Consider the following 17,201-nt stretch of genomic DNA (forward strand, 5'->3'; position numbering starts at 1 on the left):
AAACCAAACTGACAGGTACAGGATTTCAGCGAGCTTCCTTTTTATTAGTAACGCTGGCTTTTCTGGGCTGCAGTAGACCAGTGTGAATAAAGTGCATGCCATGTGTGCACGTCTATGTGAGTGTGTGCATGTCTGTGTGTGTGCATATCTGTGCGAGTGTGCATGTCTGTGTGTGTGCACATCTGTGCGAGTGTGTGCATGTCTGTGCGAGTGTGCACGTGTGTGTGCACGTCTGTGCGAGTGTGTGCACGTCTGTGTGAGTGTGCACGTCTGTGTGTGCACATCTATGCGAGTGTGTGCACGTCTGTGTGAGTGCGTGCACGTCTGTGTGTGTGTGTCCTACACACATGGCCCTGTGCCTCCCCACAAGAAGCAGCACACAGAGTGAAGCTCTGAGGGTTTATTGTCTGCCCCAGTGAGGCTCCTGGGCTTCTTGGGAGGAACTGGGGGCAGGGGCTGGTCACACGGGTCTGTAGGTCCCATTGTAGCTAAAAGGGGGAGGCATCGAGCAGTCCCTGTCCTCAGGGATCCAGCGCTGGACGTAGTTGGGGCCGTTGTCCCGAGGCCACACGATCACAGTGTCTCTGGATGCCAGGGAGGGGTCCTCTGGGAAGAAGTTGAATGGCCGGAGCAGGAAGCCCACGGAGTTTCCAGGTGTGGCTGTGTTGGGAATGTCCTCTGAGTGGGGGACGTGCAGGAAGCCCACCGTCACCCAGGCCACCAGGTCCTGCAGAAGACAGGGTGGGCTTCAGTGGGCAGGGCTGAGTACTGACCACTGGAGGCCACTCTAGCCTTTGATCATTTGCAGTTCTGCCTGCAAACTTGCTGAATTCCTCTCCAGCCCCTTTTTAAAGAGATGGACAGCTCGGTTGTGACCTCTGAACTTGCCGTCCACACAGCAAGGCACAGCTCCTGCAACTGGGGACAGATCTGGGCAGAGGGTGGTTGGGACTCCCTGATGGTGATGAAGATGGTCCTGGGCTGAGCTGGAAGGAGGCACGGCCAGCACTGGGCAGGGCTGGGGACAGGGCAGTACCTCATTTTCAATGTTCTCGTTGTTGTGAAGAAACTTCTCAAAGACCACGGGCGGGTCCCAGGGGTCGTTCTGGTGGTAGATGCTGCTGCTGCACAGCTCTGACTCCCGGTACTTGGTCACTGCCAGGGGGTACCTGCCAGGCAGAGGCGAAGCAGCTTGGCTCAGGGGCCTGGGCTGGCCCCCCTTAGCCCCACCCAGGGAACAGCTTCAGGGTCAAAACAGAGGAAGATGATTGCCTTCCCCAAGATGAGAGATCATCTCTCCTGGGAGCCGGCAGGACGGGCTGCTGTTAACCAAGGTTCAGGTGATTGTCAGGAGTTCTCCCTGCCCTCCTCCCCAAATACACAAACTCAGGCCCAGACGAGCAGGCAACCCTTGCACAACACAGGTGTGAGCTGCACGGGTCCACCTTCTTTCTTTCTTCCATTTTTTTTTTTTTTTTGAGATGGAGTTTTGCTCTGTCGCCCAGGCTGGAGTGCAGTAACGCGATCTTGGCTCACTGCAACCTCCACCTCCCGGGTTCAAGTGATTCTCCTGCCTCAGCCTCCCGACTAGCTGAGAATACAGGTGCCCGCCACCACATCCAGCCAATTTTTGTATCTTTAGTAGAGACAGTGTTTCGCCGTGTTGGCCAGGCTGGTCTGGAACTCCTGACTGCAGGTGATATGCCCGCCTCGGCCTCCCAAAGTGCTGGGATTACAGGCGTGAGCCACCACGCCCAGCCACAGGTCCACTTTCACTTGGAGTTTCTTCCACCTCTGCCACCGTGAGACAGCAAATCCAGCCCCTCCTCCTCCTCCTCAGCCCACTCAAAGTGAAGGTGACGAGGATAAAGACCTTTGGGATGAGCCACTCCCACTTAATGGATCGTAGATGTATTTTCTTTTCCTTAGGATTTTTTTTTTTTTTTTTTTTGAGATGGAGTCTCGCTTTGTCGGCCAGGCTGGAGTGCAGTGGCGCGATCTCGGCTCACTGCAAGCTCCGCCTCCTGGGTTCCCACCATTCTCCTGCCTTAGCCTCCCGAGTAGCTGGGACCACAGGCGCCCGCCACCATGCCCAGCTAATTTTTTGTATTTTTAGTAGAGACGAGGATTCACCGTGTTAGCCAGGATGGTTTTGATCTCCTGATCTTGTGATCCGTCCGTCTCGGCCTCCCAAAGTGCTGGGATTACAGGCGTGAGCCACTACACCTGGCCAGGATTTTATTAATAATTTTCTTTTCTCTAGCTTACTTTATTGTAAGAACACAGTATCTAACACATAGAACATATAAAATATGTGTTCATGGAATGTTTATGTAAGTGGTAAGGCTTCTGGTCAACAGTAGGCTATTCGTAGTTATGTTGTGGTGAAGTCATAGTTATGCTTGGCTTTTTTACTGCATTTGGGGGTTGGCACCCCTAACCCCCACATTGTTCAGGGTCAGTTGCACACAGATATACACATACATACACAACACGCATGTGTGCCCAGATACAAAACCACATAGACTCAGAGCCCCATAGACACAAACACAGACAGACACAGACACACACACTGAGGGGAGCCCCTGACCCTCCCCCAGGCCCCCTGGGTCTTCCTCACCTTGCCCAGGTGATGGCCTGCTCCTCCTGCCAGCCTGGGGGCAGCACCTGGTCAGCCATGGAGTGGATCTGCAGGCGGTAGCTGCGCTTGTGGCCCCAGGGGTTCTCCTGGGGGCTGGTAAAGAGCAGGTACCGGGGCAGCTTCCTTTTGAAGCGGAAGGCCGCCTGGCGCTCCCGGGAGTACCGCGTCTCCTCCAGGGTCGGCTGGACAACGCGGTGTCTCGGGCTCCAGGGGTTGGTGATATTTTCTAGCTTCATCTGCAGTGTCTGGAAGCTGTTCTTGGTGCCTGGAGGTATGCAGGGCGAAGGAGAATGAGAATCAAGCTGCCGGAACTAAAACCTCCTCATTCTGCCCCAGGATCTCCATCCTCCACCACATCCAACAGCCAACTGTCTAGAATAACCCGGATGTTGGGGGATGCCCTGGGCAGCTGTGGTGATTCCATTACCACTCTGGGAAGTTCCTCTCAAGAGCTGTGCTCACGCCCATCTGCTGTGGCTGCAATCCCAGAGAAGGGGCACCCATTTTTCTCCAGGCATGTGAGGCTCTGTCCAGAGAGGTGGCTGGGGCTGAGGGGTAGGAGCTGCCTGTCTGGTCCTGGTGGCCTTGTTGGGTCTGGTGGCATCAGTCATTCTACCCATGCCATTCTTTTATGGTGACATCATCCGGGAGACACCCTGAGTATTCCCAGATGACACTACATTCCATCTCAGAGCACTAGACAGTGACATTTCTTACCCTCCTAGGCACTGTCACCTCCCTTGCCCCACTCACAGTCCCCAGGGTCAGAACAGGGTCCACACTGTTGCATCTAGGGCAACCCTCGGCAGTGTTTGCTTTCACCATTTTTCAGGGACACACACATTTCTAGCTTTAGGTTTTACAGAAGCAGGCTTGGCAAATGCTCCTAACTTTCCACCACCAGGGAGTTACAGTGTCGTCTCCTGGGAGTTTAAGTTATTGGTTGGATGCAGACGCTTGAACGGGAGAGTCTTGCTTTGAGTCCTACCTGCTACATCCAGGTCGACGCGGTAGTGCACCAAGTGAGTGTGCATGTTGCCAATCAGGTGGGTGTGCAGGCGAGTGCCGTGGCGCAGCCCCTCAGGAGTGTAGAAGGTGGCATGGACGTAGCCAGTGGCATGCATCTTGGCCTCCATCACCCCGTTGGGGTAGAAGATGAAGTCCCAAATGTAATCATAATTGTAGACAGTTGAAGTTGTCCGCAGCACCAGCACCTGGCCCTTCAGCCCGGCATAGAAGTTGAAGCCACCTTTAAAGTCGGAATTAAAGTGCCGCCGAAGGGGCACCCCTGTGGGCATTTCAAAGAGGCAGAGGGCTCGGGGATAATGGACCGGGTCATCGGTGTCGTAGTAGTGGAAGGTGTCCAGGTAGGTGGCAGTCTCCGGGCAGTCGATGCCGGGGGCTAACTCATGAGTGAGGCTGCCCAGGCCATAGCCCACATCGAGGTACTTGGTCTGCATGCCTGCAGGTGTGTGTCCTCCATACAGGGCCACTGCCTCTTGCACGCTGACCTCATAGGCAATGCGCTCTCCACCAAACTGCACGTTCAGGACCTGCAGCCCGGAGGAGGAGCGCAGCCGGAAGGCAAAGCTCCAACCCCCATAGAGCACAGCATTGCCCTCCAGCCTGAAGCGAGGGCCGTGGGGCTGGACAAAGCGGGGGCCGCTCACATGGATGGGGCTGGGGAAGTCCCCGCGGGGCTTGTGGGAGGAGAAGAGGGGCGGCTCCTCTGTGCTCTCATGCCCCTTGCCCCTAGGCAGTGGGTCCTCCAGGACCACCACGTCCACCTCTCCATCTGCATACTTCCGAGCCAGTTCCTCTGGGCTCCCATAGAACTTCCCGTTGTACCACACCTGCTCCACGGCCCAGTGCCGGGCATCTGTGCTCCCATGATCCACGAGGAGCTCCAGCCCAGTGGGGTGCAGAAAGTAGCCTTCTACATAGCGCTGTATGATGAGCCAACTGCGGCGCTGGCCAGAAGCCATGCCCCGGGGGGCCACGTCGGTGAAGGCCAGGCATCTGTCATGGCAGTCTTGGAATGAGAAGCCTGTGGTATTGAGGAAGAACTGATGCAGGGGCTTGGTGGCTTCCTGCACGGTGTGGCTGAGGAGGGCATACTCTGCTGTGGAGACGGGCCTCGATGCCCAGGAGGACTGGTGCCCAGGCCTGGGGGACAGTGCTCGCAGGTAGCGGGGCCCTGGCAGGGGCCCCACAGCAAACTCAGTGATATTCGGGTGCTCCTGGTCACCAAAGAAGATGACGGCACGGGCTTCCCGCACAGGCTGCCTTTCGCCTTTATCCAGAAACCTCAGCACATGGTGCTTCTTGGGCAGCAGCATCTCGATGAGAAACACAGTGTTCTTGGTCATGGTGGGGGCCCTAGAGGGCTGCAGCCTCAGCTCCTTCTTGGACCAGAGGAAGCTGTGCACTGCTTTCAGCTCTTGGTTGCTCAGGTCTGAAAACACCCCTGCCTTCCTGTGCAGAGTTCCCAGGGAGGGCTCCGCCATGGCCATCTGCAGCATCAGGATGGCAGCCACGGCCCAGCCCAGGGCGGGGGTCGCTCGCTCCATTGCTCTGGAATGCAGTAGGGGAGATGAACTTAGTTGTCTTATGGGCAGAAATGGGCTTCCCTCAGGTTAGGGCCATGGAATTTTCCTATGGACTGAGCTTCCTCCCCTTGCCCTGCCCCAAGCTGGAGGCTGTCCTGGGGCAGCTGGGGTCCCATGCATAGTCCCCAGTGCTGTCGGGCATCTGTCTGCATTCAGCCATTTTATTTCTACCCTCTCCTCACTCTGTAAACGTCCTCCAGTCCTGCGGCCTTCCTTACTCAGGGGAATGCTCTTGTTTTTGTGCATTATCTCAGCCAGGGGCGCCGTGAGTCACAGAGGGCAGGCTGGGCCCCTGCCCATGCCCCCAGGTGCTTCTTGTGTCCTGGAGAAGCAGATGCCTGTATTAACAGCAAAACTACATTTCTGACACAGCAAATTCCTTTTAGGTAGATAGATTTTGAAATTTAGTGTAGAAATTCAAAGGTAGGCTCTGGAGTCAGGCTGCCTGAGTCGAGTCCCAGTAACCCGTGCCACTAGGACTTGCTGTGTGGCCTTGGGCACGCTGCTTAAACTCTCTGGGCCTTCATGTTCTTAGTTATAAAATGAAAATAACAACAACAGTGCTTAGCTCCTAGGGTTGTGGATATAAATCAATTAAACAGTACATATAAAGTGTTTGTAACAATGTCTGCCATATAGGAAATGCATGAGAAATGTTAGCTGCTCTTCTTGTTAAATGAAAGACAGGCTATCGACACCAGCACATTCAAAGTTTTATGCAATGTAGAGTGATTCAGGTGTGACTAGGCTGCAGACTGATGGCTTTGGGGGTGAGGTGGAGGTGCCCAGTCCTGCCCGGCCTTCTTTGTGCCCCATTCAGCTCTCTTGTTCACCCAAGGCTACGCGGAGGGGACCTCAGGGAGGGGTTCCTCTTAGGGAGATGCCTTTTCCTTTCTCAAGGAGGGTGGGTCAGGGTCTTCACCTCATAACCTCATAACCCCATTCCCTAAGCAGCTGTAAAATCCTGTGCTTGTAGCTGCGAGCCTCCTGCAGGGCTGGGAGACATGGTGGCCACAACTCCGTCTTCCTGTGTGCTGTGTGCGAAGTCTCTGGGAGACTGTAGCTCTCACCTGTTGCGCTGCTGCCGCAGAGGCTGGCTGGAATTAGCTCCCAGTCTCAGTTTCTCCAGACCCTAACTTGTCCTCCTGGGTACTGTGGGCCCTTCCTGGAAGGCTGCCGTCACCGTGAAATTTCCCTACAGAAACACTGCCCTCGCGGCCTTGCACCCCCTTCCTCTAGGCTCTGGGTTGACCTGGGAGCCCCACTTCAGGATTCCTCCCTGTCTCAGCTGTGCTTTTCACTTCCTGCAAGCAGTGCCCGAGGCACAGACACTTGACTTACAAGGTGGATGCACGAGTGGGTTGGACTCTGAGAGATCCTTGTTTTCATAGGTAGTGGCCTTTTTCTCCCTAAATCAGAAGCCCTGGGGGTAAACCTGGAGAAAACGCGTTCTCCTGTGCAGACAGACAGGTAGCAGAGAGTGTTAATCCACTCCTGTCTCAGACCTCTGCCTGGCCCAGCCTCCTCCCAGGGGGTCCAGGCTGTCTGCAAGGCAGGCCCCGAGGATTTCACCTGGAAAGTCGGTGGCGCAGGGTATGAGGCGGAACAGGTGCAGCAGCTCCACTTTGGGTGTATCGTGGAGTGTCCCACTGAGGAAACCTGACCATCATGAGCGTTTTTCATTTCTTGCTTTTGTTTTTGGAAAATGGGTTTACACATCACATTTCCGAAGCACAAATGTTGGGAACACAATCCATGTGTTAACTAGAGGCCCTGTTTTCCTGGTGGCTTTTTTCCTCCAGAGAAGCTCAGCTGCACATCGTCCCTCCCCACCCGACTCTGGGCCAGCGTCACATCCGTTGCCACATTTTGAGGTCAGCTGAAACCCTACACTGCTGAGGAGCGCTCTGTTTTTGGCCCCAACTAACATACTCATTTCTCCACTAGTCCCCTTAGCACTTTGTATTTAATTTGTACATGATGGGCAGTTCTTGATTCATAGATAAATGAAAGGTGTTGGCTGGGCCCGTTTTATCACCGGATGGCTCTCTAGCCCTGGAGGCCACGGTCAAGGCTGATCTGAGATGTCCTTCTTCCCCTTTCCCATGCCCCCCTCCCCAAGGGCTCTCAACTTGCCCTCATTTTGCTCCATGGTCATGGCCTCTCATGGGGACGTCTCTCTGGTTGCCTTGTCTTGCCCTCTGGTGCTGGCAGAAGACCCTGGAACCCACATGATCTTGGGCTCTCAGAGGCCCTGCTCACCTGGATGGAGCAGGTGAGGCAGGGGCTGCAGGTGGAACTCAGAGCCAGCAGGAAGAATATGAGGTGAGTTCTTGTGTTCTCCTATTAAATATTGGCCAGGCCTCTTTTTTTTTTTCTTTCAATAGACTATTTTTTTTTTTTTTTCCTGAGACAGAGTCTTGCTCTGTAGCCCAGGCTGGAGTATAGTGATGCGATCTTGGCTCACTGCAACCTCTGCCTCCCGGGTTCAAGCAATTCTCCTGCCTCAGCCTCCTGAGTAGTTGGGATTATAGGTGTGTACCACCATGCCTGGCTAATTTTTTGTTTTTGTAGAGATGGGGTTTCACCATGTTGGTCAGGCTGATCTTTAACTCCTGACCTCAAGTGATCCAACCGCCTCAGCTTCCAAAAGTGCTGGGATTACAGGCATGGGCCACCGGGCCTGGCCCCAAATGGACTTCTTATTAGACTTAAAATATATATATAGAGAGAGTCAGGATCTCACTATGTTGCCCAGGCTGGTCTCAAACTCCTGGGCTCAAGCGATCCTCCCACCTTGGCCTCCCAAAGTGCTGGGATTACAGTAGACTTTTTTTTTTTTAGTAGACTTTTAAAAATAGACTTTAATAGATTTCTTAATAGACTTTATAAAGTCTGTTAAAAGTCTTTAAAAAGTCTATTAAAAGTCTTTTAACAAATTTTATAAAGTCTAGTAAAGTCTTTTAATAGACTTTTTAAACAGGAGTTTTAGGTTCATGGCAAAACTGAGCAAAAGGTATTGAGTTTCTGTATACTCACAGCCCCTATACACTCAGCCTCCCCATTGTCAATATCCACACCAGAGCCGTGCATTTATTACAGCTGAGGGACCTGCACATCACTCTCACCCGGAGTCCACACTTGACATCAGGGCTCACTCCTGCTGCTGCATATTCCGTGGGCTGGACAAATGGACAATGACATGGATCCAGCATTAGAGTAGCACACAGAGCAGTGCCACCTCCTCTGTGCTCCACCTCTTTCTCCTGAACCCTGGCATTCACTGCTCTTTGTATTGTCTCCATAGTTTTGCCTTTTCCAGAACGTCCTGTATTTGGAATCTTACAGTCTGCAGCCTTTTCAGGTTGACTTCTTTTGCTTGGCAGTGTGCATTTAGGGTACCTCCATGTCCTTTCATGGCTGGGTCTCCTTTTTTACAACCTCTTATCCCCATGTTTTGTTTTGCTTTTCCAGGAAGGAGAAAGATGTAGAAGAGACCTTTGCTTTTCCCAGGACAAACCTCTGTCCCCATGTGCGGTGGCAGTGGGGGTGGTGGCTGGCGGTGGCAGTGGGGGCGGTGGCTGGCGGTGGCAGTGGGGGCGGTCGCTGGCGGTGGTAGAAGTGATGGCTGAAAAGCAGTAGCAGTGAGGGCGGTGGCTAGCGGTGGCAGTGGGGTGGTAACAGTGAGACCTCAGGCAGAGCAGGGAAGCCCTCTCCCCGCTTACCCTCCTCTCTGAGCTTTCCTTGCTCCACCCTGGCCAGCTGTTGCCTGCCACCAAGCACCCGGGCACCTTCTGTGATGTGCTGGGCTCCTGCCCTCACTTCCTGGCCCTCCTCCCTCATGCCAGTTCTTCACCCTCCTCCATTTTCTCCCTGCTTTTTGTTTGCCCACCAGGTCAGCCCCTTCTTGACTCTCCCGAATACCCATCAGAACGCACCTGTGTGCTCTGCTCCCAGTTCGCTCTGCTTCCAGCCTTTGCCCTTAAGCTGATCTCTGACTCCTTCTTGAAGTCAATCAGACCCCGCCCTGCAGGGAGGGACCAGGTGAGGCCTGGGCTGGCCTATGGCTTGGGAGATGCCTCTGTGGGCAGCTACAGTGGCGTGAGGGGGTGTGAGGAAGCTGACTGTGCAGCACACATGTTCTGAGGCCGTTTCTGGACAAGTGCCGCCTTCTGCAATAGTTTGCTTTGGCTTCTCTGTGACGAGCCATGCAATGCCACAATCTGTTAATTTAGGTGGCATGTTTTGGAGGCAGAGATAAGGACAAGGGGCCATTTCCTAGCTGGTAGTCTTACCTGAAGCTGACAGATGGACCAGGGCAGGGGCTGATAGAGGCTGGCACCTACAGCAAAACAGAGAATTCAATCACACCTAGAACAAGACACCAGAGGCAGAACCGTTTGGGAGGAGCAACCACTCAAGACCAGTTGCAAACCTTGGTGGCTTTTTAACCATCTTTGGGACCCTGACCAGATTCAGAAAGGAGAAAGGACTTGGCAGGGAGAAAGCTGGCCAGGGGTTAATGATTGCTGACAGTTAGAGATAGCACTCGGGCAAAGACCGTATCCTGTCAGTTGTTGGCTGCTTGCCTTTCTTAAGGAGGTCCAGGCCTGGAGAGGGGCAGCGCTATATACAAAGTTGGAGCTAGGAGGCCAGAGGTCACAGCTCACAGATGTCCTGTGGCTAAATCTTGATATTTTGCTTTCAGAAAGTCACAACCCGTCAAAGCTAATTTGAGAGGATCTAGAGACTGAGATTGTTTCCATGAAACCACAGAGAAGAAACAGAGCCACCCGCGCCTGCACCAGGACCTGCAGGGGCTGTGCCAGGGAAGCTCACTCGATTAGATCTTCATGGGAATGAAGCCAACATCATAGCTTTTGTCCCTGATTATGGAAGGTGGGTTTGCAAAAAAGAAAATTCTACTATTTTCTGAGGGAGGGCCATTGGTCATAAGGGGCCCTGGTGAGGTCCTGATGGCTTGGGCAACCCCAACCAGATAGGGGAGAACGTTCATCTCCAAGTGCTGGCCCTGCTTCTGCCACTGGCTGGTGGTCTTATACTTGACAGTCATTAATTCATTCAACAAATGTTTATGGAGCAACCATTCTGCATCAGGGAGACACAGCAATGAACAAACAAAACCAAACCCTCTATGGAACTCACATTTCAGTGAGGAGGGTATCCAGCAGTGAAGCTTGTAAGCCACCAGAGCAGACCTCCTCACTGGGACAGCCGATGACAGGGGCTGGCCCTGGGTTGGCATCTCAGAACTGAACTTTCGGGATCCTGCCCCGCTGTGCCGGCCTGCTGACTGTTTTTACAGACAATGTGATTTGTGAACACCTGTTTCCTACTGGGGGTCTGGAATCTTGTTAGTTGTGGTAGGCAGAGGGTGTGCCTACGTGACCAGCCCCAACCTCTGCCCCAGCTCTGAGCTTCTACTTCCCTGGGAGACGCAGGGTGCAGGGTATGCTCCGTGCAGCCTTCACGGGAGGGAGAGCTCAGCGAGTCTGTGCCCCGACCCCTCCAGACCCTGCTGTGTCCTTGCTGTGTCTTGGCCGTGGGTATAACTGTCTGTTTAGTCTGGTGACTCCTAGTGAAGCTCTGACAGGAGAGGTGCCATGAGGTGTCACGGGTGTTCACAGAGGTGTCCTGCAGGTGTTGGCAGCAAGTGGTGACACAGTGTGTTCCAGAGGGGTACATGCTCAGGGGAAAACAGAGCGGGGGTGGGGTTAGACATGTGGCGGGGCAGGTGGGGGGAGGTGCAGGGCCAAACCTTTCAGAAAGGGGACTCCTCTTCTCCTCAATGTGGTGAAGGAGTGGGCCACAAGGATGCCTGGGGGGGTTGCATTTCAGGCTGAAGGAGCAAGGAGTGCAAAGTCCCCGATGCAGAGTGAGGGGACTGCTGTTGCCAGGGGCAAGTGGTGGGAGATGGGTTCAGAGAGTGACCAAACACCCTGGGCCTCCAAGGCTGTCACTGGGATTTTACTCTGAGCCACCTGGGAAGCCTCTGTCAGGTTTGTGCAGAGGCCAGAACTGACCTGCCTCTAGCAGGTGCCATCTGGAGGTGCTGGGGGAGACAGAATGCAAGAACGAAGGCTGCAATGATGGCAGGAGCAGGGAGCAGGCCAGGAGGTGGTTGCAACAGTCTTGGTGGACGAGGCTGGTTGCCCGGTCAGGGCTGCAGGGGTGGAAGTGATGAGAAGTGGCCAGATTCTGGATATAGCTGGAAGGGAAGCTGGGCAGGGGATTTGCTGAGGGCTGGGATATGAGACTTGAGGGAGAGGAGTCAGGTGTCCCCAAGTTCGGGCAGAGGTTCTGCTCTGCTGGGGCAGACAGGAGCTGAGTCAGGATGCTTCAGTGCGTGAGCATGGCCGGCTGCTGGCTGAGCCCAATTCTGGACTTCGATGCTGGATCCCAAGGCACATGAGGGGCAAGGGTGGAGGGAGCCCCAAGGAGACCTTTCTGAGGAGTCAGAGACCAGGGCTGGGTCCTCCAGGCGCTCTTTGTGTTTTCGCTGACCATGCCTGGCCGTGCTGGCCAGCTGACAGCTTCCCCGTCAAATCCTACATTCCTCCCTCCCTGCAGCTGTGTCTGGCAGCTGGAGTGGGGCAGTAGACACAGCAGAAGTCCTCCTTCCCCATGGCTCTCTTTAGTAGCTACCTCACGTTCTTAAAGAAGAAAAAAATCAAGAGGCCAGAAAATCAGGAAGCAGAAGTTAAAATCTGTTGCTGATCTTTGAAATAAAGAATTTGTGTTGGTAGACATGTGACCTTGTGTGGTGCAGGGATGTGTTTGTGTTAAACCATTTTGGTGACTATGACATTCCAGGTGCATACTGGACGTAACACATAGGATTTCAGAAATCCCCAGAACACTCATAGCCTCTGTGCAGCCCTTTGCTGAGCAAAATTTTGGAACGAAATACAACAGCATGCTCACTGGCATGGGATATAGAGCCAGAAGACCTGGGTTTGAATCCAGGTTCTACTTCTTTTAGTTGGATGTTATGTGGGAAAAGCAGTTAACTTTTCCTTTTAGAGAAGGTGATTTTCTCTGGTGTTATGATTTGATTTCTTGGTTTTTAATTTTTGTGTATCTGTTGTATGTTTTTTGATTTGAGATTACCACAGGGCTTGCAAATACTCTTATAATCTATTATTTTAAGTTGATAACAACTTAACACTACTTGCATAAACAAACAAACTAAAAAGTAAAAAGAAAACTAATAAAGACTTACTCTTTATCTTTGTTCCCCTACTTTTTTTTTTTGAGACAGCATCTCACTCTGTATCCAGGCTGAATCGAGGTGCATGGTGTGATCTCGGCTCACTGTCACCTCTGCCTCGGGGCTCAAGTGATTGTCCCACTTCAGCCCCCAGAGTAGCTGGGACCACAGGCGTGAGTCCCTATGCCAGCTAATTGTATATTTTGTAGAGGTAGGGTTTCGCCATGTCACCCAGGCTTGTCTTGAATTCCTGAGCTCAAGCAATCTGCCCACCTCTGGCCTCCCAAAGTGCTTGGATTACAGGGGTGCCCTCTGGGATTACAGGCATGAGCCACCATGTGAGGCCTTCCCCCACTTTTTAACTCTTGATGTTTCCATTTATATCTTACTGTACTGTCTATGTTTTGAAAAGTTGTTACTATTTTTGACTGGTTCATGTTTTGGTCTTTCTACCTAAGAGTAGTTTACACACCACAGTTACGGTGTTATAGTCTGTGTTTTTCTGTGCACTTCCTAATACCAGTGAGTTTTGTATCTTTAGATAATTTCTTATTGCTCATTAACATCCTTTTCTTTCTGATTGAAGTACTCCCTTTAGCATTTTTTTGTAGGACAAGTCTGGTGTTGATGAAATTCCTCAGCTTTTGTTTGTCTGGGAAAGTACTTCTCCTTCCTGTTTGAAGGATCTTTTCACCAGATACAGGATTCTAGAGTAAAAGTTTTTCCTTCAGCACCTTAAATGTGTCATGCCACTATCTCCTGGCCTGTAAGATTTCCACTAAAAAGTCTGCTGCCAAATGTATTGGAGCTCCATTGTATGTTACTTGTTTTTTTTTTTTTTTTTCTCTTGCTGCTTTTAGGATCATTTTTTTTTTAAATCCTTGACCTTTGGGAGTGTGATTATTAAACGCTCTGAGGGAGTCTTCTTTGAGTTCAATCTGCTTGGTGTTCTATAACCTTCTTGTACTCAGATCTTGATATTTTTCTCTAGTTTTGGGAAGTTCTCTGTTACTATCCCTTTGAATAAACTGTCTACCCCGTCTCTTTTTCAACCTCCTCTTTAAGGCCAATAACTCTTAGATCTGCCCTTTTGAGGCTATTTTCTAGATCCTGTAGGTGTGCTTCATTTTTATAATTTTTTTGTCTCTTCTGGTGATATAATTTCAAATAGCCTGTCCATTCTCACTAATTCTTTTTTCTGCTTGAGCAGTTCTGCTATTAAGAGACTCTGATGCATTCTTCAGTATGTCAGTTGAAATTTTCAACTCCAGAATTTCTGTTTGATTCTTTTACATTATTTCAATCTCTGTTAAATTTATCTGACAGGATTCTGAATTCCTTCTCGGTGTTATCCTGAATTTCTTTGAGTGTCTTCAAAACAGCTATTTTGAATTCTCTGTCTGAAAGGTCACATATCTCTGTTTCTCCAGGTTGGTGCCTTATTTAGTTCATTTGGTGAGGTCTTGTTTTCCTGGATGGTTTTGATGCTTGTGGATGTTAGTCAGTGTTTGAGCATTAAAAAGTTAGGTATTTATTGTAGTGTTTGCAGTCTGCGTTTGTTTGTGCCTGTCCTCCTTGGAAACACTTTCCAGGTATTCAAAAGGACTTGGGTGCTATGATCTAAGCTGTATCTGCTTTAGTGGGCACCCCTAGCCCAGTAACACTGTGGTTCTTGCACACCTGTAGAGGTGGTCTTTGATAAGGTCCGGAAGATTTCTCTGGATTACCAAGCAGAGACTCTTTTTTCTTCCCTTACCTTCTCCCAAACAAATGGAGTCTCTGTCTCTGTGTTGAGCTGTCTGGAGCCAGGGGTAGAGTAACACAAGCACCCCTATGACCAACACCACTGGGACTGCACTGGGTCAGATATGGAGTATCAGCACAACCCTGGGTCTTGCCCAAGCCCTGCTGTAACCACTACTTGGCTACTGCCTATTTGCTCAAGGCCCTAGGGCTCTACAATCAGCAGGTGGTGATGCAGCCAGGCTTATATCCTTCCCTTCAGGCTGGTGAGTTCCCCTAGGTCCTGAATGGGTCCAGAGATGCCATCTGGAGCCATGGATGGGAGTCTAAAACCTTAGAATCTACCTGTTGTTCTATTCTACTGCAGTTGAGCTGGAACTCAAACCACAAGATGCAGTCCTTCTCATTCTTACATCCCGTTTCCACAGGCAGAGGAGCCTCACTAGGCCCATGGGGAGTACGGCCAGACTACCACTGATGCTCAGTTGAGGACCAAAGGAGCTTCAGTCAGCTTGTGGTGAATGTTGCCAGGCACAGGAACTCATCCTTCAAGACAGTGGGCTCCCTCGGCCCATGGAGTGTACAGAAATGTCCGGGAACTAGGGCCCGGAATGGGGGCCTCACAGCCTTTATCAGTGCCCTAGCATACTGTGGCTGAGCTGGTATCCACAATGCAAGACGAAGTCCTCTTTACTCTTCCGTCTCCTCTCCTCAAGCAGAAGGAAGGGATCTCTTTTGGAGCTGTGTGCTGTGCTGCCTGGGGTTGGGGAAGGAGTGGCGCAAGCACTTTCTTAGATACCACAGCTGGTGTCTCATGTGCCCCACCAGGTCACTAACTCCAAGCCCAGTTCAGCGCTAGGTTTTGCCTAGGAATTGCAGTCCTTGTCACATAGACTGCTCCTCAAGTTCACTCACGGTCCCAAAGCACTCCAGCCAGTGGGGACGAGGCTTGCTGGAACTCATGCTCTGACCGCTGGACTGGGTGAGTACCCTCTGGGCAGGGCTGGTTCAAATGTTCTCTCCATGGGTGGGTGTCAGCTGAGTACAGCTCAGTTTTGCTTTCTGCTGTAACATAGCAGCACTGAGATCAATGCAAAGCCTCACAGTCGTGGCATTCTCCCTCTCTCAAGTATACATACAGATTCTCTGTGCTACATAGCCACTGCCAGGGGATGGGGAAAGGGTGGCATCAGCAACTCAAGACTGTCCTTCTCACCCTCTTCAGTGCCTCTTTCAGCAATATGAAGTCAAAACCAGGCACTGTGAGTGCTCACCTGATTTTTGGTTCCTATGAAAGTGCTCCTGTTGAGTAGATAGTTGTCAGATTTGGTGTTCTTGAGTAGAGGTAGAGATATTTGGTGGAGTCCTTTATTCTGCCATCTTGCTCTGCCTCTAGGGTAAAGAAGTTAATTTTTTAAACCTCAGTTTTCTCATTTGTGAAATGGGCACAATAACAGATATGAAGGTGTGACAAAATTGTTGGCATCAGATGAGGTAAAAGGTATGTAAAGCATCTAACTAATGTTTTTGACACATAGAAATCACTCAGTAAAGGTTAGCTATGATGATAATGATGGATACAGTTGGGGAGGTATGAATGTGGGTAATACAGAGGACTCCAGGGGCCCTGAGATGTGCTGAGTGTGTGTGAGGGCTCCTTGACTTTTCTCCTTCCCTTGCTCCATAAGATCAGAGAGTTGGTTTAGTTCACATCTGTCTTGTTTAGTTCACATCTGTCTTAGTAACAAGCCAGTTTCCCTAAAGGCTTTTCATTCACCCCCCTCTCTTTTCAAAACTTTTATTTTTCTTTCTAAGTGTTCTTTTCCTTCTGCATGTAAGTTGTTGGTCATCTCAGGATCAAAACTTCCAGAACCAGCTGGCTTTGTAGCCAGCCCTGGGCTTGGACCTGCTCACTCACTAAGGTGGTACCTTCCAGCCCCCTTTACTGATGAGATGGCCCTGTCAATCTGTAATTTGTCAGAGATACCACTGGGAAGAAATAAACCCAAAAGCATAATGAACCCGGGAAGTCGAAGCCGGAGCCGAAGTGAGCTGTGATTGAGCCACTGCACTCCAACTTGGGCAACAAAAGGAGACCCTGTCTCAAAACAACAACAATAGCAACGACAACAAAGACTGCAATTTCCTTCAAGATACAGCAGTTGGCTCCTTGTCAGTATCTAATTGGCTTTGAAGTTCTTCCTGTTCTAATTCCTAAATAGCTCTGGATTTCTCTCCAGTCTCACAATCTTTACTATCATTGTCTACATCAAGGATTTTCAACCTTGGCACCATTGATAGTTTGAGCCTGATCATGCTTATGGGCCTGTCCTGTGTGCGGTAGGACATCTAGCAGCAACTCTGGCCTCAACCCACTAGAGGCCAAAAGCAGCCACTGCCTATCAGGACAACCAAAAATGTCTTCAAACATTGCCAGTCATTTCCTGGGAGGCAAAACTGCTGTCCTGCTGAGAACTTCTGGTCTACATTTAAGCCCCTGTGATTTGACCTGGAAACTGCAATTGCCTCCAGACGCCCTGACTCTCCTCCTGAGCACCTCCAATCTGCCCTTCATGCTTTTGCTGGAAGATAGAGCTGACCATGCTCCCTTCCTCCCTCTGGTGGGTTCTAGTTGCCTATTGGATAAAATATAAACTATTTAATTTGGCATTAAAAACCTTTTACAGCCTAGCCCCAGTCTTCCTTTTGTTCTTGGTACACACTGCCTCACCCTGTGCTTGAACTATTTCAAATCATGCCAGGTTCACCGGGGCCACCTGGCCTTTGCCGGCTTTGTTCCCTTTTTGCAAGGCTCTCTGTCTTCTTATTTTGGGAGCAAGCTCTTGCTTCAAGGCTCAGCACCAACTACCCGCTACCCCTGCTGTCCCAACCCGCTTTATGTCTTCCACATAGCTGTCTTGTCCTCTCTGGTTCCAGAGCACTTGCCCGTCTCTCTTATTGCACATGTCATATGGCT

General features: G+C 51.1%; 1 protein-coding gene across 3 annotated transcripts; it reads right to left on the minus strand.

The window, feature by feature from the left end:
• Positions 1 to 385: 385 nt before the first annotated feature.
• On the minus strand, positions 386 to 9,277 carry AOC1 (amine oxidase copper containing 1). Of its 3 annotated transcripts, XM_017957338.3 has the most exons (6): positions 9,189 to 9,225; positions 8,379 to 8,432; positions 3,630 to 5,215; positions 2,621 to 2,906; positions 1,037 to 1,169; positions 386 to 727 (listed from the first exon to the last, which is right to left on the minus strand). In XM_017957338.3, exons 2-6 carry the CDS (start codon positions 8,396 to 8,398, stop codon positions 461 to 463), a joined length of 2,292 nt encoding a protein of 763 aa, XP_017812827.2. In that variant the 5' UTR covers positions 8,399 to 8,432; positions 9,189 to 9,225; the 3' UTR covers positions 386 to 460. The 3 variants fall into 3 exon arrangements, with proteins under 3 accessions (XP_017812827.2, XP_003896901.2, XP_017812828.2); XM_003896852.3 differs by lacking the exon at positions 8,379 to 8,432 and having other exon boundaries at positions 9,189 to 9,277; XM_017957339.2 differs by lacking the exons at positions 8,379 to 8,432; positions 9,189 to 9,225 and adding an exon at positions 8,290 to 8,362.
• Between the last annotated feature and the right edge of the window lie 7,924 nt (positions 9,278 to 17,201).

Source organism: Papio anubis, chromosome 4 (genome assembly GCF_008728515.1).
Source record: "Papio anubis isolate 15944 chromosome 4, Panubis1.0, whole genome shotgun sequence".
NCBI lineage: Eukaryota > Metazoa > Chordata > Mammalia > Primates > Cercopithecidae > Papio > Papio anubis.

Coding starts and splice junctions, on each gene's coding strand:
- AOC1 (XM_017957338.3), bottom strand. CDS start 8,398: ATGTCAAGTGTGGACTCCGG. Junction 5,216..8,378: donor ATGTCAAGTGTGGACTCCGG/GTGAGAGTGATG, acceptor ACTGCATTCCAG/AGCAATGGAGCGAGCGACCC. Junction 728..1,036: donor ACGAGAACATTGAAAATGAG/GTACTGCCCTGT, acceptor TGTCTTCTGCAG/GACCTGGTGGCCTGGGTGAC.